We start from the raw sequence: 22950 nt of genomic DNA on the forward strand, positions 1-22950 counted from the left end.
CAAGAAGTGAAAATTTAATCTGAGAGTCTGTGGCCCCCTGCTCACCCCTGTATCAGCAAACACCTCCCTTCCCCCAGGCTCCTCAGGTGTGTTCAGAGATTAAAGGCTTTAGAGAAGAGAAAGATTTATTGGGAGAAAGTGTTAATACTAACGACCTGCGTACTGCTGCACTCCAGCGTAGGCTTGCTGCAAAGGGTCTGCTGCAGTGGGGCTCTGTGCTGTAGAGACACAAGAGAGAAAAGGAATTAAGGGGTTAAAACATGACAAGCACTCTCCCTTTCTCGTCCCTCATCAATATGTGGTGTGAGACAGACAGACTCAGGGGCTGAAGGTCCCAGAAGAGGAGCGGCTTGCTCACCCTATGGACAGGAATGCACAGAGCCCCTCATGATGGCCAGGAGGGCTCTGTCCCCCAGCCATCACCCTGTGAGACTTTGGAGCAGAGGGCAAACAAACCTCTCCCCTCCTTCCCCAAACTTAAACTATGGACCCCGCCTCTGATCATGCGGATTTTTTGTCATTGCAATCAAGCCCAAAGAACCCTCACCTTAAGCCAGGACTGACACTGTGCTAGGTGCTGTGCAAACTCAGATCTCAGTGACAGCTACAGTTGCATGAAACTTTTAATCAGAGCAGAAAACAACAGAGGCATAGCAGGAGGAAGGAGAAGAGAACAAAGCAGTGGCTCCTGCCATCCCAACATCCCTTCGAAGGACCGCGTTGCTGCCAGGCAGCCCCCTGTGTGAGAGAAGATGCTGCTTGGAAGGGAGGGGGACACCACTTGTCTGCTCCAGGGAGGATGCTGTGAATCTCTGCGTAAGGCATGCAGTCCCTTGCTGGCTTCAAAGTGCATTTTCTGTCTTTACAAGTGTGCATTCCTCCCCCCTAAAACTGTTTATTTTTGTGAAACTTTGAAGTGTATCTCAAATAAAACCAAAGCTAGTTAAGATTTTTTTTTCCTTTTCCCCTTTGGTTGATAGGGAGAGGAGAAGAGAGAGAGAGAGAGAGAAACACATTGGATAAGCTCTTTCTTTATCTGCAGCAATAAAATATTTAAAGCAAAGCTTGGCTGAACCTCCAGTCCAAATGTCACCTTGGCCCTAATATTTCACTTCTTGTTATGAGTTTAATTTGTATTTATTGGTGCTGCACAGTTCTACATTTACGCGGTCCCTCTGGCTTTGTACTTGTAGGATGATCCCTTAGGGAGCTGCCACTTTCCCCCCTCCATCCCACCTTCTTCCTTCTTACAAGTACAGAGGTGTGGCTGGAGGCAGGAGCTTGGAGGTTGCGAAGGTGTGGGCCTCTTAGAAGGAAATCTAGTGCCATTGACCTACTCAAGGAGAGACACTGACTGTGTGTCAAAGTGTGGGGGAGGCTGGCAAACATGAGTGTTACGGACCCAAGGAACATGGACAAAGTGTTTTCTTACAGATGCAAATACCGGCTTGAACCTTAACTTCAAAGATCACCATTGATCATGATAGAAGCTCACAAGGTTTTGCACTTATGTCCCAAAATACAAGGAGGAATGGTGAGAAGACCAAACTTTCAGGGGACAAACCCAATTAGCTGGCTAAGGCTTGGAGGCTCATGTTCATTATGGGCATTACTGGATCACAAGGACTTTGAGGATGGGGTAGTCACAGGAAGAAATAAGTGGGATTGCAGACTTAGGTTGGAGGTTGTTTGGTTGATTTCCTAACTGACTTTTGGCAGGTCCGTCAATATGTGTGTACGTGAAATGGGAAAGCACTGCCCTACTGTAAGGATTTTCACCCCTTGCAAAGGGGTGTGAGGAGAACACATTAAAACCTGTGGGAGACCAATAGAAGGCATAGTAGAAATGCAAAACTGTATTTTTAAAGAGTAGATGCTCCAGGAAACTGGTGGAAATGCTTGGAAAATATAAAAACTATTTCCACTTATTCCTGCCTTCTTGAAGAAGGAAGCAACTAAAGTCTATTCTTTTTAACCTCTGCTCAAAACTGTTCTCCTCTAAAAACAGAATGTTGAGCATATTGCTCCAGAAGAAAACTGAACGACTATGAAAGGTTGAGTGATACACCAGTTCCTGCACCCCTTTGGGAGAATGGATCATAATAACTTGGAGCACCCAAAATGATCAAGTCCTGTCAGGTAGAAGATATCTCCTGAGGAAGGTGAGGGGACATGTGGTAAAGGAAGCAAATCTTTATAAGACAACTATGGTTTTGCAGTCTGCAGTAAAGGAAATGATCTACCATATCTGCCCTAAAGGCAACTGCTCTTCCTTGGTTACACTCATCTGTTTATAGAGCTAGAAGAGATTGTCTCCGCTACTCAGGAGATACACTCACAGCATTTCCTTCCTCTCCAGCTGAGGCTGGACTCAGGCGTGCTCGTTCTCTCTCTGACATGCTGACAATTAGCAATGACTGCCTCTTCATTGATACAGGAGAAGTTATTGAGCAGTACCTGTCTGACTGTGGTTCTTTCTTTTATTCCTTGCCTTAGCTGGGCACACGTGGGAACTGCCCACTCTCCCAGCTATAGCTGAGTCTATGTCCTGAACAGGACCACCCAGCTCACTGCTGAGCTGCTTTCCTCACCCCGCCTGTGAATATCTTGCCTGCCTTTGGAGCCATACTCTGCCCATCGTAACCAAGCTGTTCAGCTTCGGAAATATACACCGAAAACCATGGTTCATCTTTAAGATTAAATATTAAGACTGGGCAAGTGCTTTATTTAAAGGGTTTGGAACAACATGCCTTTGAATGCAGCTTTTTTCCCTCCCACACAAAGCTTTTAGAGTTCATTATTTTCCTGAGTCTTTACGACTTGTCAGCAAGGGTAGTATATAATGAGGTTTTTCTTTCTCAGGAGGTTGCCTTGTGCCCCAGATCACGCAGGTATTTTCCTCCTGGCTCACAGCACATGCAAGCCGGTGGGAAGACTCTCCCCTGATTTCAGTCAGCTTTGCTCCAAGCTGGGAATCACTTACTCATAGGTAAAGCAAGGTGGCTGGTCTAATACACAGGACCCTAACACTGCCACAACCATCCCTGGACGCTCTTGAAAAGGAGCGAGTTGAAAGCATCCCTGGGCTGTAGGACTAGACAGCATGGGGAGGCAGCAACTTCTGGCTTGGGGCTCTGTGGTTTATTCGTAGGCTCATATCCTACCTTGGCTGTTTGGGAAAAGCAGTGGTGGTGTGTCACCACCTGCAGGAGTTTAACTTGGCAGCTCTTAAAAACAGAAGGGAAGACTTTAGCTCACTGAAGAACTCATCTTCCTTTGCTCGAAGTGTTTACTCAGAAAATGAAGATGTGACTTCAGTACAGTGGATGTGTCCATGCTGGCCAACATGGCCTATGAAGATGTAGGACACAAACTCCAGGGCTGGCTGGGTACCCCGGCACGAAGCCAAGGTAGCTTGGGCAGCCATGAACATATCTTCATGCTGCTGCTCACTGCCAGATGAATTAAACCTAGCGAAGGGCATAACCGCCTGTACTTCCAGCTGTAGTGTGGATGAGGCCAACGGCTGGTATCAATCCAGAAATCTCAAGACACAGATTAGACATGTGAGGAAGTTGTGGCCATTCTGTGTTCAGTAAAGTGACAGCCCTCCTACATTCTAATGACCCATGAGAATTTAAGCAAGGGCTCGGATGTACGAGAGGCTCACGATCCAGAGCCCACCTGCCCCAGGGGTTACATGTGACTGTAGGCTGGAGCACACCACGTGCTAAAATTCAAGGTGATGGGGAGACATGAATCATTTCTGCGTCTCAACACAAGGAGACCGTGAGGGAAGGTTGCTTTCTTCCTCCATAAGATACACATAAATTAATAGGGTGTGCACCCCTGTGGTCTTCACACAGATCATGCTGCACTAAGATAGGAGAGTTACCCTGTCTCAGCCACTTTTTCTCCCCATCCAGCTGGCCAATCTTCTCTGTAACTGCAAATATTTGTTGAACATGGACACGCGGGGCTGGGAACAGACCTTAGCTCCTCTGCATGCTGTCTGTGCCAGGGTGTAAGCTCCCTGTCACCCAGAAGCTAAATAGCTGAGTAAGGGCTGGTAAGAGCTAGAGGTATATAGGAGATGCTAGATGAGGGACATGGATATCATAAAGCACCTTAAAGGGGCTTTTGGACCAGAACTAGCATGTCTAAGTTGTAACATCATCAAAAGACCGTGGATGTGCTGGTGACCATCTGTGCAAATGTGCCCACAGATAACATTTGAAATAGCTTTCTTCATGGAGATCTTACATCCAATGTACAGACGTTTAAGAGATTAAATGTGATATAATGTACACACTGAGGATCAGCTGGTGAGGTGAAGGAAGCAGAGAGATTCCTGAGAGGCCAGAGGACAACTATCAATCACATCAGCCCCGCTGAAGTCCATGTAGCTTTGCTGCTTTACAGAAGCTGAGGATCTGTGGCCTTGCCAGGGCAAACTAAAGGTGTACTGTGAAAACAGATGCTAATAGTAACTTCATTTGTCAGCTCAGGGCAAGAGCCTTATCCCTGGACATCGCCTCTATATTAATTTGATCATTTCCATATCTCCATGAGAAAAATCCTGCTCAGATACAATTGTCTCTTTGCGAGACGATCCTGGCCAAGATGCCACAAGGTGACCATGGCAGATAACCTTCCATAAACCTGGAGACATAAAACAAGCCAATGACCTACTATATAGCCATAAATATAAATTTAACGAAGGCAGCACTTATTCATTAGGCAGAAGTCAAGAAATGACTCCCAAGTCCTTCAAAGAAAGTAGATCCGTTAATGTCACTTTCTGAATCCTCTGCCTGATGCCAAAAACCAGGGATGATTTCCCAAGTCAGCATGAAATACCAGTGCTTTAAAATTAACACCAGGAAGCTTTCTTACTACTGATATATCTCTAGATTGAAATCCAACTTTTTAAAGGGTCATTCAGCTAGTGTTAGGCTCGACATTTAGCTTTTGTCAGAGAATGAAAGGATGGAGGTGGCAGAATGAAGCACATTGTTAAAAATAAATAAAATCAGTTTAAGTGGTGTTCTATAAAGAATCCCTCCTGAGATGCCAGTAAGGCAGCTACAGTGTCTGACCAAGACAAGCTGTCATATGGGCGCCCCAGGTAAAAATGGTGGTCTAGAGTCTGCTGTGATGGTCAGGGGTGTAAATCAGGAGAAGCTGCACTGAAGCCAGTGGAGGTGGTGAGGAAAAAGGATGGTGGTTACTGCCTGAGCCATGAAAAGGGGGCCCTCCATCCCCCTCAGCTCAGGGTAAGAGAAAGCCAAGGTAATCTTCTGTCTGAAATCAGAGGAGCCCAGTGCTTCTGAGAGACAAAAACAGGGTCTGGCACATTTTGGGCCCCTAAGAAACCCTGGGATTTCACTTTGGTGGAAGAAGTCAGCAAATCTTACACCGATATGGTGTCGTCTTCACCCCCTGTTTCTGATTGCCAATGCATTTCCCGACAGACATGCTTTATTCCATCTATTTCACTCTTATTTTGCAGCACTGTTCCCTGCACAGATCTACAAGAACGTGTTATCACTCGGCTCCACAGCTTTGTGCTCTGCCCCATCTATTCATTCCTCTCACTGTCCCGGAGGTATTTTACACCTCTCCCAGTAGCTGCAGCTTGACCACTATCACCTCTGGGAGGGTGGGTGGGAGAGGAGAACGATCAAAGAGAGACAGTGCTGTTCAGATGATGGGGGGCAAATAAAATGATAGCAAAAAAAAAAAATCTATGTAAAGGCCAGGATTAGAATAAATAAATAAATAACTGAGTGGGAGGGCTCTATTCACCTTCTCTTTAAATCCAATTTAAATCACTCTCTACAGCCCTAATCTATATCCATAATTATATCATTTCGTACAACAAGCTTGCGAGAGGTCTTCAGAAATTTATGTAGATTAAAATTCATGGATGCCATAGTACAGATTCCATATTATTAAGATTGATTAGGACAGCTGATGCTGTGATTAAAGAAGCCAGCGTTTACTGTTGTAATTAATTAGGTATTCAGACACAACAATAACTGCAATAACAGAAAGAATGTGCTGATCCGGCAGAAAACAGAGACTGATCCTGTGTTTTATAGTCTCGTTTCACCATTTAGGGGCTGGACACCACTCAGTCAAAGACATGTTGTTCCTCTGTCCCTTACCCTCTGCCCATCAAAGGAGCCAAGAAATCCAGGGCATTTGTGCCCTCTGCTCCATCCTGTTAGTTGGAAAAGCCCTTTCGGTAGCATGCCCAGGTATTGTAGATGCTTATTTGGGACAACATATGGGCCTACTATAAAATTCATATAGTTCATCCCTGGAAATCAGGATTATCTTTATTATTTTCTTAATAGTCCCACCTCCAAGCCCCATCTCTAATCAGGCCTCCGCTGAGATGGGTGCTGTGCAAACACATGATAGAAGTCATGTCTGGCAATGAAGAACTTCCAGTGGACAAAGCAAGAAAGACACAGAAGACTCAGCAATGCAGACAGGTGGAGGTGGCTGGCCAAGGTGACGTGCTAATATAACAGCAGAGTCAGGACCAGACTTCCCTCCCTTTGCCTAAGGCCACAAACACATAAGTCGGGGTCAGGTTTTAAAAGCTATTAAGGCACTTAACTCCATAGTTTTGGGGAGCTTAGTTTAAGTCACCTTTGAAAATAAAGCTCAAGGTCTTAATTCACTTAATTCATGCCTCTGAGAACGTCAGCACAGAGCCTGATTTGTATTTACACCTTCTTCCAGATCAGAGGAGAAAACACTTTGGCTCTGGAAAGGCTCCCACAACTGCCTTAAACAACCTCATTCATTATGGCTGCAGCATGATCGCTGGAAGTACATGGCATCATTAAAGTAGCTTAGACTACAATTGAAGATGGCAACTTGTTATTATATTTTTAATGAGTGCATTCCTTCACTTATTTATTTTACTAGTAAAGCGTGGTTTATGGCACGTGGCAGATTGTTACAAATGGGTCAAATAAATGCTTCCTAGTCATAATGATGTTTCAGGTGCTCACTGTTGCAGTTTTGGAACTGCTGATACAAAATATGAACAACAAAGCTCTCACCCGGAGATTTAGGGTGGACAAACACAACACAGCCAAAGATTTCACGTAGTAAGTAACTTAGCCTTGGGGCCGCTGATCCAGGTACATTTCTAGGGCATGGTGTATGTCTGGACCGAATGCTGTGGGTCTTGGTTTTCAACCTGGACCTTCTACAGGTGCAGGCAGGTCACTTTTTTCCTGTTCTCCTGATTCACCTCCTCTCTAAACCCTTCTTGTCTGACATCTTTCAGGACTGAAATGTCAGGGTGGGCATTGGAGTGGGGGAAGTCAGTCCCCTTCCCTGCCTGCACAAGTGAAGCCCTGATCTTGCCCAATGCCATTGGATGGTCTCTGTCGTGATCAGGACTGATCCTGGACTGACTGGTCCACAGCAGCAGCCTGCCCACCAGCAGCGTCGCTAGCTAATTGACAAGCTAATAGGTAAGGATGTCATATTAGCATGCCAGCAACTCCTCCCCTACAAAATTAGCTTGGGTAATGATAATAATTACAAATGGAGTTTGAATCCTGTCTCTGCTGGCAATGGGTGAAATCGGTTACTGCCTGATTGAGCCGAGGAAAATGAATTGATGGTCTTGGTTCAGTTCCTAAGACATGAGTTTCTACAGCACAGGAATTCACCCATGGGGGACACTTTTACTGCCAATCTCAGTGGTGGCTTGGAAACATGTGGGCATAAAGGCTTGGCTGCCCATTTGTACTGCCAGCTAGTCCTCGCTGGAGAGGGCTGGACCCCAAATAGGGTATGAAGTGGAGCTTGCAGTCTTGCTAGCCCAGACATACCCACAGTGTAACCAAAGGGGAGTGGGGGGATATCTGCTGTGTCTGCAGAGAGGAGAGATAGAGCTAGTCCTGGCAGTGGTGGGCAGTCAGAAACAGAACCACTGTGTGCCTGAGAACAGTAAATGAGACAACGTGTTTTTAGTGTATTATGAGCATAGGGAACTTTGCTTTTGTTTTCCTCAACAACCTAAGCCCATACCAAATGTACTGAAGAACTCAGTATCCTGGAAAGCATTCCCCATCTGAGGCTCCACAAAGCTGCCATACCAGTCCCTGGCTCTGGTCAAGCTGGACATCCCTTGGCCCAGGAGGAATAAGTTTGTTCGGGAGCTGTTGGACACTGTGGGGTGTATTTCTGCTTCTTCCTGGGCACATCACTGGGCAAAAGATCACAGAGCAGTCCTCACTCTTTTCTGGGGGCTCTACTCTGTGCGTCCTTCCAGTTCCCTCATTTCACTGATCCTTTGACAGCCAATCCATTCTCTCTCTTGTTTGCTGCCCTTTGCTCTCCCCATTTTCTGGGCATCCTGGCCTGTATCAGAAATAGTGTGGCCAGCAGGAATAGGGAGGTGATCGTGCCCCTGTACTCGGCACTGGTGAGGCTGCACCTCGAATACTGTGTTCAGTTTTGGGCCCCTCACTACAAGAAGGACATGGAGGTGCTGGAGCGCGTCCAGAGGAGGGCAACGAAGCTGGTGAAGGGCCTGGAGCACAAGTCTTATGAGGAGCGGCTGAGGGAACTGGGGTTGTTTAGCCTGCAGAAGAGGAGGCTGAGGGGAGACCTCATCGCGCTCTACAACTACCTGAAAGGAGGGTGTAGCGAGGTGGGGGTTGGTCTCTTCTCCCAAGTAACTAGCGATAGGACAAGAGGAAATGGCCTCAAGTTGCGCCAAGGGAGGTTTAGATTGAACATTAGGAAAAATTTCTTTACTGAAAGAGTGGTCAGGCCTTGGAACAGGCTGCCCAGGGAAGTGGTGGAGTCACCATCCCTGGAGGTATTTAAAAGACGTGTAGATGAGGCCCTTAGGGACATGGTGTAGTGGGCATGGTGGTGTTGGGTTGACGGTTGGACACGATGATCTTAGAGGTCTTTTCCAACCTGTATGATTCTATGATTCTATGATTCTCATCTCTCCCTCCCCTTCTCTTCCCAAGGAGGCTTTATCTTTGGAGCAAGCATTTTGTCCAGTCCCTCACAATGCAATCCAGTAGGGCAGGACGCGTTCCTGGAGAGCAGAGTGCTGATGGTGTGAGACACAGCAACAACCAGTGCAGATGGTCTCCACTGTTATTGTACCTCACACACTGTTACAAGAGAGGCACTGGGCTCTGGGTGGCTAAGAAGCTTTGGCAGAAGAGCGCAATCCCTGTTACTATGGCTAATGTTGAAATGGCAAATGCTCTTGCGCTGCTGCAAAGTGACTCACAAGATCATGGCACAACAGATTATGCTCTTGTCCTCACTATATGTTGTGACACGTTGCCGTGTTCAATAGCTCTGCAAGCTGAAAGACTAAAGGGCAGGCATTAATACACAAAAAGGTCAGATCTCCAAAGGGGCTCAGACCAGTGGAAGGGGAAACATTTACTCCCTTGTTAGTCTGTCCATGTCAAAAAGTGCACTGTGAGGCATTATGTACTGGCTGATCTTGGAGAAGACGAGAGCATGGCTTGCAAAGAGTATGCCTGCAAGGAATGGTTTTCTAGTGCTACTGTATGGATCCATAGCCTAGCCAGAGCCACAGAAAAAGCTAATTCCTGCAGGGACTGGGGCTGTGATCAGAGACCTGGTGAGTAGGGATGTTCAACCTACTCTTGCCTTTGCCCCAAAGCCATGGATGGTTCAGTGGGTCCCTGCTCCAAACAAAGGGAATCTTAAAAAAAGAGCACAGGAAAGACAGAAAAAAAAAGAGTGAAACTACAGAGTAAATACAATTACATGATATGGACTTGTTTTTATAGTGCAAATATTGTGGAGTTCTGGAGTCCTTTAAATGCAGCATCAAAGATATTGTAGCTAGACACAAAGGTGGACCTGCAGACAAACTGCACAATTAATGGGATTTATTTGGGTCTGAATGATGTGGATGTCATGCCTCTACAGATTTTCATTGTCCTGTTTTGCTATTTTCAAGCAACAAAGAACATTCTGTTACAGGATATAATGGTGTGAACCCACATTTGAGTTGTTTGCGGAATATGAAGGAGTATCTGAGAGCAAAATTCAGGCTTTAAACAATATATGGCAAGTCATAATTATAGCAAGACTATGGTTATGTACATAGTACTGCAGCACTCAGCCACTTTCAGAATGAGAGATGTACCATAAAAGAAAGTTGTTTGGAAGATGCTGACTTTGGATGGGGACTGGCATGTTCTTTTCTTCTCTATAACGTTAGTGCAATTACATGCTCAGCTTTAATATTTTATTTTTACCCTTGCATTTAGAAACACAGACATGCAGAACCACAGGGCAGCACCAGTAACAAATACCACAGAGAAGAGTGCGAAAAATCCCATAATGAACAATGATGGAATAAGCTGCCCAGTGATGAAAATTTCTTTCTAACCCCAAGCAATTAGTGGCTGGCTTATATCACAAAGCATGAAGTTTTGTGTCCTTTCTACATTTTTACCCAGTCTAATATGACTGTGGATGTTCTCATTACCCATATATATGCATAATCCTTTTTTTTTTTAACACTGTTAAGCTCCAGGACTCAATAAAGCCTTTGGCAAGGAGTAAAGTTTTGGAGAGTGCATAAATGGTCATGAGAAGGAAGAGAATAAGACGGAGCAAACACATGATGTGTCCTGCACCCAAACTGCTACAAAAGGGCTTGCTTTCAGGGTTTCATTGCTAGTGGGGACAGGCAGAAGTAAAATGAGAGGTGAGGGTTTGGCCTGCTACTGTTCCCTAAGTTATGGGGAAGCTGAGCACCGAGAAGGACCAGTATATTGCTGAAGACACACCGAGATAAATCCATCCTTTACACAAAGCAGACTATTTGGATGTCAGCTTTACCGGCAGAAAGGAGCCTCTCTGCCTGCAGCAAAGCGGGGCAAGGATGACTGTCACCTTTCGGTGTGTTCGGCTGGTGATGTTTGTGCAGGGACTTACTGTGAATTGCTGGCTCTCCAAAACTCAGAAAGAATTGGATTAAGGCCATTGACTTTTATATAATCATGGATGAAATATCTAACTGATAGCTTGCTTTAATTATGGGGATAGTTGGAGATAGTAACAAAAGCTCAACTCATTAAGATTCATCTAGAAAGTTCATCTGTTCTCTGATATCTGTAGTAATGGATCATGGAAGATTAGCTAAAAGGAGCTAGATAAACCAGGAAAAAAGATAGACATAGAAATGGATGAATAAACAGAGAGATGATAGACTGGCAAGCACGCAGATACTTAGATAGATGGATAGTTGAACAGATGGCTATATTTATATAACCTTAAAGACAGGATGTTTTCTTGGTGCTGTGGTTGAGCTCACTGAGCATACTAAGGTCTCCCTGCAATCTTCTGATGCCTCCATAAGCCTCCGAGAGCTCTCCATCCGTCTAAGCTGCTACAAGCATGTATATACATGCCTAACTTTTAGCACAGTAAGCCCCTTGATTTCAAGTCTTCTTAAAGTTGAACTCATGGCTAAAGGTTTGCAAAGTTTGTGTGGGAAGGATGATAATTATTTTTCAATACTCTTGGTATTTCTGGGCTTTCCTTTGCTGCATTCACAGGGTGGCTTTTTTTCAGTGACATTGTCTGAACTGTAGCTAGTAAGACTTTTGTATTTCTACATTATGTGGTATTTTTCCTTGTAGTTCATAAAGTCCCCTGTGATGTTGAATCTTCAGAGTTTTCAGGACTGGCTAAGATAGAGAGTTTTTTTTTCTTAGGGGTCTTGTGGGCTTTTTGGCTGAAGCATCTGACTCAGTGTTTGATTTCCTAACAGACTAGATCAATCTGTGAGTGTCCCAGGGTAAAATGCTCCTTTGCCAGCTGGTGGCTAGGATCAATTAGCAACATTTACTTAAATTTTTATTGTTATGATTGTTATTATTATTATGTGTACAGCAATGATAAGGAGTGTCTTCCTAGCAGAAGTACATCTTGGAGGAGAGGGCTACCTCAAATCTTGAGGATGCTGAAAAAATATAGGTGCACATTAAGGACTTGTAAACTCCTGAGTTCTTGGTGATTATAGCCTCAGAGTGTCCATATATTTGTAAGTACAAGTATAGAGACAGGTATGTACCCTTTAACCTCCCTCGTTCATCCCTGACTGCCAGGGCTTGCAAAACCGCTCCTTCGGTGCTGGCATCTTTTGAGCTAGTCACGGTCTAAATCCCAGCAGGAGTTCTTTGGTGGTGCGCCACAAAAGGGTGAAGCTGAGCCCATTCTGTGGCTATATTAAAGGAGCTTCAGTCTCCAGGCCTGGTAAGGCAACAGGATTTGGATGCAGTGAGCATTTTGGAGACTAACACCTTCTGCCTGCGCACATGGTCTGAGGCACGGGGCAGTTTGGGTCAGTAGCCATGTGGACCCTCTGGACTCATCCTCCCAGAGCTATCAGGCTGCAAGGGAATCCCAGCAGGAGATACCAATGGTGGGTGCTAGGAGATGCAAATAGGCTTAGCACAGCTCCTTCAAGGCTAGCCAGGAGCAAGGCCCTTCGGAGTACTGCTAGGAAATCTGCCAGCTGGTCAGGCCTCAGATCAAATTTTAGCTAAAGCAAAACTTGCGGGGTGTCCTGATTGTATTCACCAGACAAGTCATCCAGCAGATGAGCACTCAATTCTTCAGCATAAAAATTTTCCACCTCCAACATGCCCTTGTGTCTATCATCCAGACTTAAGCGTATAACAACTGTAGCTGGGTAAGAGCTAACTACACCCATGCTAGTGAGCCCTGATGGTGTGGGGTATAGTCCTTCTGAGGTGGCTCATGCTAGACAAAGCCTGTGGATGTGGACAATCTCCCTAAGATTGAAGGAGCAGGTTGTGGGCACAACATTGGTCTGGCTTACCTGGGTAAGGGTGGATGCCATTAGCAAACACGGCTTCTGCGGCGGGCTGCCCGTTAGCCTGCGGCGGGAGGCCAGTGAAACCATTCACCCCAATTGGAGATGGGATGCTAGGCACAGCTGGTGCAGTTATGCCAGGAGGCGTGCTTCCACCTGCAAGTGGGGAGGACACAAAATCAGAGCTGGTGAGTTTTGGAAGCAATAACTACATGGAGAAAACTGCTGACACAACAGCTGTGACCAGTACACAGAAACCTTCTGATAATCCAAGAAATTAAAAATCTCCCAAACTGTTGTGCAAAGAAAGGGACTGCTTGCCGTTGCTCCTCTGTTTGGAAAACACTTAAGAAAGGCTTGCAAAACTTCAATAGAACGAAGCTTTTGTTTGGTGATCGTGGTCTCTAGGCTAGATCCACAGGTAACATCAAGTGATAGAAAACTATAGAAATATCACCCTTCCTCCTTAACCTTCTCCCTGGAGTATTACATGTTTAAATTGCTAAATAAGAAAATGTTTCTTTCCTAGATACCATTTAGTACCAGAAGCAAATTCTTAGTCCCACCTTTGTACAGCAGTTCCTCTCAGTTTCTCTTTGGAGATGTCAGCTTTGTGGGTGCACTGATTTCCAGGACTACTCTGTCTGCACTCTCTCATGAATACACATTTCATGTACAAACTTATTCTGAACTTTCTCAGCACCAGGGATCCTTAAAAGGTTTGGCAAGTTGATTTGTAGCCTGAAGGCAGTCAGTAATACCTTTTTTTTAGTGTCACTGTTTGGCCCAAACTTGACATCGTAGAGTTTTAGTGGAGATCTCCCACTCAACAGTGGCAAAATTTGGGTTAGATTTGTTTCTTTCATGGAATCATACTCTTCCCTTCTTCCCAGATGCATCCTGTGAAGGACTGTAATGCTGCTATTTCAGAAGAACAATTTAGTCTTTATATTTTGGGTGGGATCCTATCACTCACTGGTAGAGAATTCTTAAATTTCTGAGGGGAGAATTAAATCCCTCTGCTACCTCATTGTCTGCTCCTATGTATGTTTAAAATGGCTGGGCAGTCTGTGCTTCTTGAAACATACTCAGGATGTTTTTGGGGACCAAAAATGAGTTTTCAATATGTATGAAATCATATTTTTCTCTTGCTAGCTGTGAGTGGGAAGTTAAACTATCTTATCTTCAGCAATATCTTTCTGTGTCAGGGTATACTACTGATTGAAAGCACTATTTTTGCAGTAACCTCTTTTTTAAACCAATTGCAGAAATTTTCTTCACCATAGCATCATTCCATGATGGGTTAGTCCAATAACACACTTTAATGACTACTTAAATCTGTGTTGGTGCTTTAAGAAAGCCAATATAGATGCAGGAGATGTTTTAATATGTTCTTTGAGTATGTATGTAATTTTTATGTAATTTGAATAGCCCAAAAAACAGGCAAGATTTCGGCTCTTTTCTTATACCCTGAGCAGACAAGCTGCTGCTTCCCTTTTGCTTATTTAAATGGTGTTGGCCTTTAAAAATGTCCTCTGTGGAGGTACAGGGAGCCAGCAGTGGCAACTGAAGTCCAAAGGCAATGCTCTTAGCATATGCCATCAGCTTGCAAATCACAAAGGCTAGCTAAAATTTCCGTTGCTTTTCTGGATATCTCCTTTATTTGAATAGACAATGTAAGTAATTTTTTTCTAAAATTGCAGCAAGGGATTTGTGCTTGCTATTTTGTGCATGTCTAAGGAAGTTTAGGCATATTCATTGCAATTCTTTAATTTTCTTCTTATAAAGAACCCCCCTGGAGAGGTCAGATCTGTAGTTGGAGTAAAACTGGCATAATGCCACCGCAGAGAACAAATGGCAGCGGTGCATGCCAGTTGTGGATTTCATCCCTGGTTTGAGACCTCTTGCTGCAGCTACACCAGGTGCAGATTTACAACATGGAGGGAGGGAGGGAGAAGAGAAGGAATGAAGGAAGGAAGCCTAGATGATATTTCATTTCCAGCCCCTCTGTGCAGTTAACAGAGTGGCAGACCTGCTGCAGACCCACTTTTTACCCAGATTATACCAATGATGGGAGAAATGCAAAACTTGAACCAAACTTTCAGAGATGTCAATTTAATTGCCTAGCAATTACGGTCTGTTGTGTGAGATAAACCTGGCTCTTGATGGGGAACCGTCAAAATTCCAGCAAACAGCATAAAGATAGCATAAAATATACATACCCACTGGGGCTGCCTACTGCACTCCATTGACTGCAGGCAAGCCAGGTGACTAGGTTAAACTAGATGTCTAACTTTTGTATGGTTAAAGCCAGGTGAGATGGATCCTGTCTCTAGTCTGTTAGATTTGCCTGGATCCAAAACTCTTTAAGTTCCTAGGTCCCATGGGAACTCGTGAGCCTGAATGAACTCATGGCCGTGTCCCAAGGAACGCCCTCTCCTAGAGGCAGGATGCAAGAAAACCAACTGGATTAGGAGAAGATACCAGCACAGAGGCACTGTGCTCAGCCAATATCTCCAAAGCCTCTAGGACTTCTGGGTTACCAGTGTCCTTTTTCTAGCACAATTTTTCTTTTGCTTAGGAAAGATCAAAACACTTCTTTTTTTTTTTTTCAACGTTCCAAACACTTTTTCTAATGCCTGTTTTTCAGAGAACTTTGAAATGTTTCATTTTCATCCCAAGTCAGAACAAAGATATACTTCAATGACTGGAAATCCTGCTATGAAGCAGAATGATCATTTTCCACGAGACTTTCTGAATGCTAACAAAAGCCAGCAGGATAATTCACGTTAGGCTTCAAATATCTCCTGGCTACTCAGAAATAGCTGCTAGTGTTGCAGGCTTGCTTGCTCAGACGTTATGTGAAACATTTTCTATGCATCTTTTCACAAGCTTTGTGAGTGTTGTAGTAATACAAGGAGTCATTTCGAAGTCTAAATATTTCACCCAAGGAATAATTGTCAATGGACATTTCCACGATCCATTACAGAGGTTTTTCATGAAAGTAAATCTGCAGTAATGCCAAAGTGCATAAGCTTCATAATTGAAAATATGTCATAAGGAGAGTGCAAAATCTGCCACCATGAAAGAGATCAAGGGATCATCTAAACCAGCATCTTATTTTCAATAATGACCAGTCATGGGTGCTCTGGAAAACATGTAAAAAACATGAGCTTTCCTCTCCTGTATGCTGACAATAAGAGTTTAACAGTCCCCAAAAGGCATCGGGCACAGGAGAAGAGGAGCAGAGCTTACACCGAAGAAGGGCTGGGATATTTTTCATGTGCTGAATATCATGGTAGGCACAGAATTTGGCTGTTGTACTGGTATTTACACACCTATGTCACAGAACTCGCTCTCTCAAGACTTATTTATATGTAAAAGAGCTTGTGCTCTTTTGTGGTGGGGCCATCACAAACCACTACTGGATTCAGCTTTCCAGGCCCCGAGAGCATTTGAATTCCAGGCAGTCTTTGTTTGACGTTCTCTCTGCTCCCACCAACACAAAACAAATCTAGCTAATGCAAATATGATAATCTTTCCAGCAGCGGGTTTAAAGGGTGCACATATAATTAAGCCACTTTTCTATTTGGATTTGCAGTAGTTCCATCGACTTGTTGTTTATACATTTATCGTTTTGTAAACATATATTTTGAAATGTGTGGCATAAGGTTTTTGAGTAAAGTGCTTTTCCTTGGGTCTCCATAAGTTCGCATGGAATGAGATCTGTCTTCTTTTCTCTCCCTTTTTTCCCCTCTCATATTCTAATACAAGCAAAAGAAAAAATAGGTATCTGATCCAGTAGCTGCTGACACTGTTCCCAGCTACAGATTGCAAAGAGATGCTAAGTTGTGTGTGAACAGGGAGGTTTTCTTTGGCAGACAGGTTAGCAGGACTCAGTTCATCAGGAACACCCCCCAAGGCTGCGCTGCTGCGGTGCCTCATCTCCCTGCCATCCAGTGTTTCTCAGCCATGAGGCATCTTTCCTGGCTGCTTTGTCAGACAGCCCTTTCCTGCTCCAGGACTGGTGCAGACCTCTTCATGTTCAGCAATGAAGCTGCCCCTTTCCTCTCTTGCTGCTCTGCTCTGGAGTCCCCCGGATCCTGCTCTGCCCAGCGCTGCCTGCACCACAGCTGGCTCAGGCATAGCTCACTCCTCCCATGTCTCACCCCACACCTTTGTCAAGCTGGTCACCTCAAGGGCAGCTTGATCCTTCAAGATTCACACAAGGACATTGGTATGCCATATCTTTCTGGACACAGTCCCATCCCCAGTGCCTCTCATAGGAACAACCTACACCACTCCAGGGACCCTTTTATCCCAACCTGTCCCTTAGAAACGGTCCTCTGAAGATGTACCTTTGAGTCCTACCAGACTCAGTGGTATATTGCAAAGCTCTCAAAATTCTCACTTCTTTCCTCTCATGGTTTGGCCCCGCTTTCCCTGCTGCCCTACTTCCCCACTGTAGCTCACATGCCACTCCATGACTACCAGCCCTGCCAGTTCCTTGACCTGTTCCTACCCAAATGATTTCCTTGTGCTTCAAACCCCAGGAAAGCCAGTCCTGTTTCTACCTCAGCTTAATTCTCTGCCCACTGAATCATATGCTGCACCTCCTAGCATGGGCTTCTTGTGACACCTCGCAGTCTGATCCTGGCAGCCCTTCACTGACTGCCTGTCTCTGCTCCAGCAGCCAGAAACCCTCTCACCAAAAAATTGCATTGCAGGTAGCACCAGAGGTCTTCCCTGAGTACCTCCTGTCCTATTTCACAGTAGGGAAAAGGCTTATGTGTCCCAAAGACATAGCTCATCTTGTTAATGATATTGCATCTCACCGCAAACCTTATTTTGTTTGTCTTTGGACTAGCCTGGCTGTGACAGCACCAGCACTGACCCCTTGGACATCTATATGCACCACCAATAAACCAGTGTAAGTCACTGGGGGATGTTTTGTGCCATTTGGAGGGTGCTCAGAGCTGAAGGAAAGTTGTGCAAGGGATAAGGTGGAGACAGAAGGGTCATGTCTGAGGGCCCTTTCCAGTGCCTTCCCTGCCAGTATCCTTCCTCCTCCCCAACAAACCCATTGCATCCCGGCTCTGGTGGGTCTCAACCCTTTTTTCTCTCCTCACCCACCAGTGAGTCCCACCCGGCACGGGGCACAGCTAGCCCAACAGCCCACTGCTAGTGAGCCCTTTGACTTTGCCCTTTCAACGATTTCATGATACAGAAGCTGACCTGCAGCTGGCCCCAGCCCTGGAAAAGGTGGTGACAGCCTTTCTCTGCCCCTTTTCCCCGCTCCCAGACCACAAAAGGATCTCCACTCCTCACTTCTGGTGGCCCTCACCAACAAGACCAACATTTCAGTAAACACCAACTGGGGGCAGAACCTGTCAGCTAACATGTCCTGCCAGCTCTCCTCTGGGATGTGGCCAGATTTTCCTGCCCTTTGCCATCTCCACCCCCCCAGCCCCTTACCTGAGGTTGGTGTCATGGGGGCGGCCGCCAGGCCGTTCATGTTCAGAGCCGCCATCTGCTGCATCTGGGCCGCGGCAAAGGCTGCCATGGGGTTCAGGTAGCCACCCTGCGCCACCGACGCCATGATCGCGGCTTGCTGCTGCATCAGCTGGAACAAAGAGAGCAGGGAAAAAATATCACGCGGTCACCGGCAGGGCAGCCCGCGGCACCGGCACCAGGATGGGGACCCATGGTGAGGGTGTGAGGCATCCCTCTGTTTTGAGATGTCAGCTCACCATGCCTGTGGTACCCCCCAGCCTTGGCCTTCTCCTTCTTGCTATAGGGGCCGGAAGCAAAATGCATTTTTGCATCTTGGGGTCTTTATGGTCCCCACTGCCATGATGTGTTCCCCAATGTGGAGATCTCCCATGAGTTGACTCAGGCCTCTGACTCCCTGGCCCTTCCCTGATGAGAAAGGCAGAGAAAGGACTTTACACATTCCTGAGCAGAAAGGTTTCATGGTTTATGTTGCTTGTAGCAAACCTCTGGGAAAGCACTGGTGGCTGCTGATGGGAGACCAGTGTATGTGGAGCGGTGGGGAGAGGGGATCCCCCCTCCAGAGCAACGAGTTTATCTAATTCTCTGGGGATAACTTGATTTGTTTCCATCTGTCAGTAACAGGAATCATTTTTTCTTGTGCTGCTGGGAGGCCTCTGGTGGGCACTGAGCAAAACCATGACCAACCCTTCTAACCAGATTACAGCACCTATTTCCAACACAACCAAGCAAAGACTCCTGGAAGAGCTATGCAAGAGAAGGGAGCTTCCCTACTTTAATAAGATTAATACTGTGTAGTGGGAAAACCCCTTCCGTGTGGTTTTGATCTGGGATGACTTCCTTAATTTTATTTTTTTCCAGAAAGTGATCAAAATGCTGCTTCTTTTAAGGCACCTACAAAAGGCAAAAATGAGGAACCCGGGCTATATTTTCAGGTATTTGGGGGTAAAAATTTTGGAGCAGAAGGGTGGTGAATGGTTATGCATGCTGGAAATGCTTCTTACATTAAAACCAGACTTTGCTATCGTTATTTTACACTCTGAACCTAGCACACAGCCATTGCAGTTCCTGTGTACAGGATGGCTGCAGCGGGCTTGTAAAATGGTCCTGGTGTGAAGGAGAAGGCAGTTTGGATGAAGCTGCCGCTTGTCTCCTTCCCTGGAGCTGTACGAAGAGCCAGATGAGGTACGTCTGAGTCCGTATCGAACCCCCACTAGTGACCAGTGGTGGATGCTTAGAGAAAGTGTGGGAGAAAGAGGATGAGCAGAGAGCAAAACCTCACTCTGTTCATTCCCCCGCCTCTGGTAATGCGTGGCTTAATTATAATAGTGGAGAAGGAAACTTTTTCTGTAGTGATTTTAGAAGTGACTCATGTCTTTGCTCTCTCCAGAATTAGAGTACCTCTGTTTTGCTGCTCTCTGTGATTTCACTCTCTCTCCCATCAGGAAATCACCCTCGGATGCTGTTGTTTAAGCACACGGGACACGCTTCTCAGCATTAAACAGACCTCAAAAGGAACAGGCTGTTCCCTACTGTTCGGTTTAATATTGAAATATCATCTAAATTAGCTGTTCATACACATACACACTAAAACAAATCCTTGAAAGCACTGCGCTCATTTAAATGCTGAAACTTTCCTTGTCACCATCTATGAAGAGACCAAAGTAAAGGATGCTCTGCCACTGACCTGCTGTATAACTGTGCACAAGTTGTGTAAACTTGCCTTGGTTTCTCCAGGGATAAAATGGGACACAGGATACCTGCCTCCTCACGTAGGAGTGCCTTCAGATCTACAGATGAAAAGTGCTGTACTAGCGTTGAGTACTATTATTTTTTGTAGCCTAATGCAGATTGGCGGCAAGGTGGTGGCTTTCCCTTTGATTGTTAATTACCCTTTTTTATTATACCCTGCATAAGACACTTTCACATTTTAATTAGTGATATCCTGTTCTTTGTAATTACTGATGGAGTGATTAGACAATCTTTTCTATTATAGCACAATGCTGATTCCCCTTTAAGGAGTACATTTGTTTCTAGGCATCGTTTGAGTTTATTCTCCAGAGGAGGCACTGAGCAGGTGATTTTAGTAAGTATGCCAATGAAGGGAGTGAGGAAGTGGGAATCCATCCATCTTTAACACCGGATTGACTCCAGTGCTGAGTGTGCTGACCCATATCTCATTTTCTGTGCTGCGTACTTTCACCTGGGGACAACTCCGGATATAACTGGCCGGTTGCAGAAATAATGGCCAAGATCTGTGCCTATAGGATCTGTTTAACGCTGCTGATCAAAGCAGCATCTCTCTGAGATAGACGCAGTTGCAAGGGCTGGGGACAGTTCCAGTCTGGTCTTTGCTGACTTTTCTCTTTTTTTCTCCAAAGCTGACCAGAGCTGCATGAGCAAACCCACCTCAAAACATGGAGTGACATATGGCTGGTCACGTGTGTGCCGTGGTCAGACTGGCTGGCAGATAACAACCTGATATTCGTACAAGAGACCTTCTAGGGCAGGCAGGGGACTATGGTTTTGGCATTTCCCGTTGTCAGATTCAGTAAACTAAATACAGAGGGGGTTTCCTCTGAGCTGGTCACCTATTACGGTTGACGTGATAACAGGCAGAGGAGTCTAGGCCAAGATTCATCTCTCCCTTCTGTACCCAAATGCCTCTGGGGAGATGAATTGCAGCCTTGTTTCTCCCTATGGACTGTATGTGGAGCCCCAGGTGATCAGTTCAGCTGCACGTACCAACACAGTCAGATGAAATCATTCCCACCCCTTACCTGGCCCTCGGCAGATATTTTTGGACCTTGGTTCCCAACCATTTAAAAGAAAAGTGTTAATCCTTTTTTCATTTGTGTTTCACCTGTGCTGCAAGAGAAACAGGGCTCTATCTAAAAGATACCGCATTGCCAATGGTAGTACAAATGATTGTGCTGCTCTAAAGGCAATCTCTATTTTACACTCAGCAGAGCTAGGCAATCACTTGTGACATTATTTATGGCTTATGCAACTTCTTCTCCTGCTTATGGATGTCTCTAAGCTGTTCAGAGTTAACTCCGCAATGGCAGGTGTTCCTCCTGGTTTGTAAACCAGGTAACCTGAGTGTGCAGCTTCTTGTGTATTCAGAGGGCTTATAAATTTGCACTGGAAGATGCATGTCTGTAGAATATACCTTGGCTACATGCATGTTCCTTTTCGCCGCGTAATGTCATTCATGCATTTCTGTCACAGACCTTCAGAAAGAAGAAGGTATTTTCTCTCTCCTTATGAGAAGAACTAGATGATCCTAACCTGCTGATTAGTGCAGGGTCTGCAGCCTAAAGCCTGGTGGGTTTCAGTGAAACAGTCACTTAAAACTGGCCATACTTCCACAGAGACTGAATTAGGAGCTTCAGGAGCAAAGAGGTTAAATTCAGCTTAGGGTTAAAAAGCTAATGCAGTAAAAATAAGGCCCTAATCTGTGATTTGAGAAACTAGGTTCAGTTGCTTCTGCTACAGCAGGCATCCTGCAGGGAGAGGCCACCCCATTTCTGTTATGCTCAGTGCTCTGGGGATACCCAAGATGTCCTGGAGACTTGGAAACCCCCCTGGCATGGTGAAATGAGCTGGAGCCTTGCACTTCATGACCCAGAGGACGTACACCTCGCTGCAGCCTTCAGAGCCAGCCTGTGGGTTAAACTGGGGTCTCCTCCAGAGCTGGAAGGAGTATAGCATCCCATACCTGAACACAGCCATGTACTCCAGCTAACCGGCTTTGCTTCCTTGGCTGGAGAGCGGACCCCAACCATGTCCCAACCACATCTGGACATCTCAACCCTTGGCAACACTCCTGCCACCCTTCTATTGTCACGTTTCCCATTCACACCCTTCCCTCTCCGGTCGGAAGTACTCAGGGATAAAGGTTAAGGGGAAAGAGGAGAGGGGTCCTTCCCAGCCCGGTGGCTGATGGTCGCAGCCCGGCTAAGTGCAGCAGCATTGCGGGGGTGGGAGGACAGTCACCTTGAAAGAAGCTGACAGCATAGACCTACCTCCTTCCCCCAGGGTGGCTCCAGGGAAATTTACAACAGGAGGGCAAGTCCTGTAAGGGTCACCAGTCTCCCTTATAAAATCTCTGGGACATTCCCAAGTGAGCTCAAATAAAAGTCACCCCACTCCTTCCCCAGCTCCCCCTGAAGACAAATGTTCCATCCACTCTGATTTTGAAAGAGGCCCACTGTATGGTCCCAGTTAATAAAGCTGTAGAAAGTGAGGCAGTGACCCCACCAGAGGCAAATCAATAGCAGCAGGGCCCCTGGGTATTGTGTACGTTAAAATATGCCATTTGAAATGCAGATTTTCCCTGCCTGGGCTGGGGCCACAGAGCACTAATCAGAAAGGCAGCAGCCTTATTATCTCAGACTGATTCAAGGGGACCGAGAGGAGCTTTTCCCTTCCTCAGCTGAAAGATGTATTTCCTTTTGCTTCTCTTATTTCCTTGGCATGATCTTTGCCTCAGCATTTAGAGGTTTTTCCCACCTGATTTTATAGATTTGTTCCCTCTTTCCTCC

The 22950-nt window shown here is 45.7% G+C and overlaps 1 protein-coding gene across 1 annotated transcript in view; it reads right to left on the reverse strand.

Annotated features, from left to right (window-relative positions):
- LOC142075747 (CUGBP Elav-like family member 4) overlaps nt 1-22950 on the reverse strand; it is a 719152-nt gene that overhangs the window by 55595 nt on the left and 640607 nt on the right. The window contains exons 7-9 of the mRNA XM_075137566.1: nt 18368-18515; nt 12899-13048; nt 156-218 (exon numbers count right to left, since the gene is read on the reverse strand). Of these exons, the coding sequence (XP_074993667.1) occupies nt 156-218; nt 12899-13048; nt 18368-18515 (361 nt within the window). The remainder of the gene's footprint in view (nt 1-155; nt 219-12898; nt 13049-18367; nt 18516-22950) is intronic.

Source organism: Calonectris borealis, chromosome Z (assembly GCF_964195595.1).
Source record: "Calonectris borealis chromosome Z, bCalBor7.hap1.2, whole genome shotgun sequence".
In the NCBI taxonomy this organism is placed as follows: domain Eukaryota; kingdom Metazoa; phylum Chordata; class Aves; order Procellariiformes; family Procellariidae; genus Calonectris; species Calonectris borealis.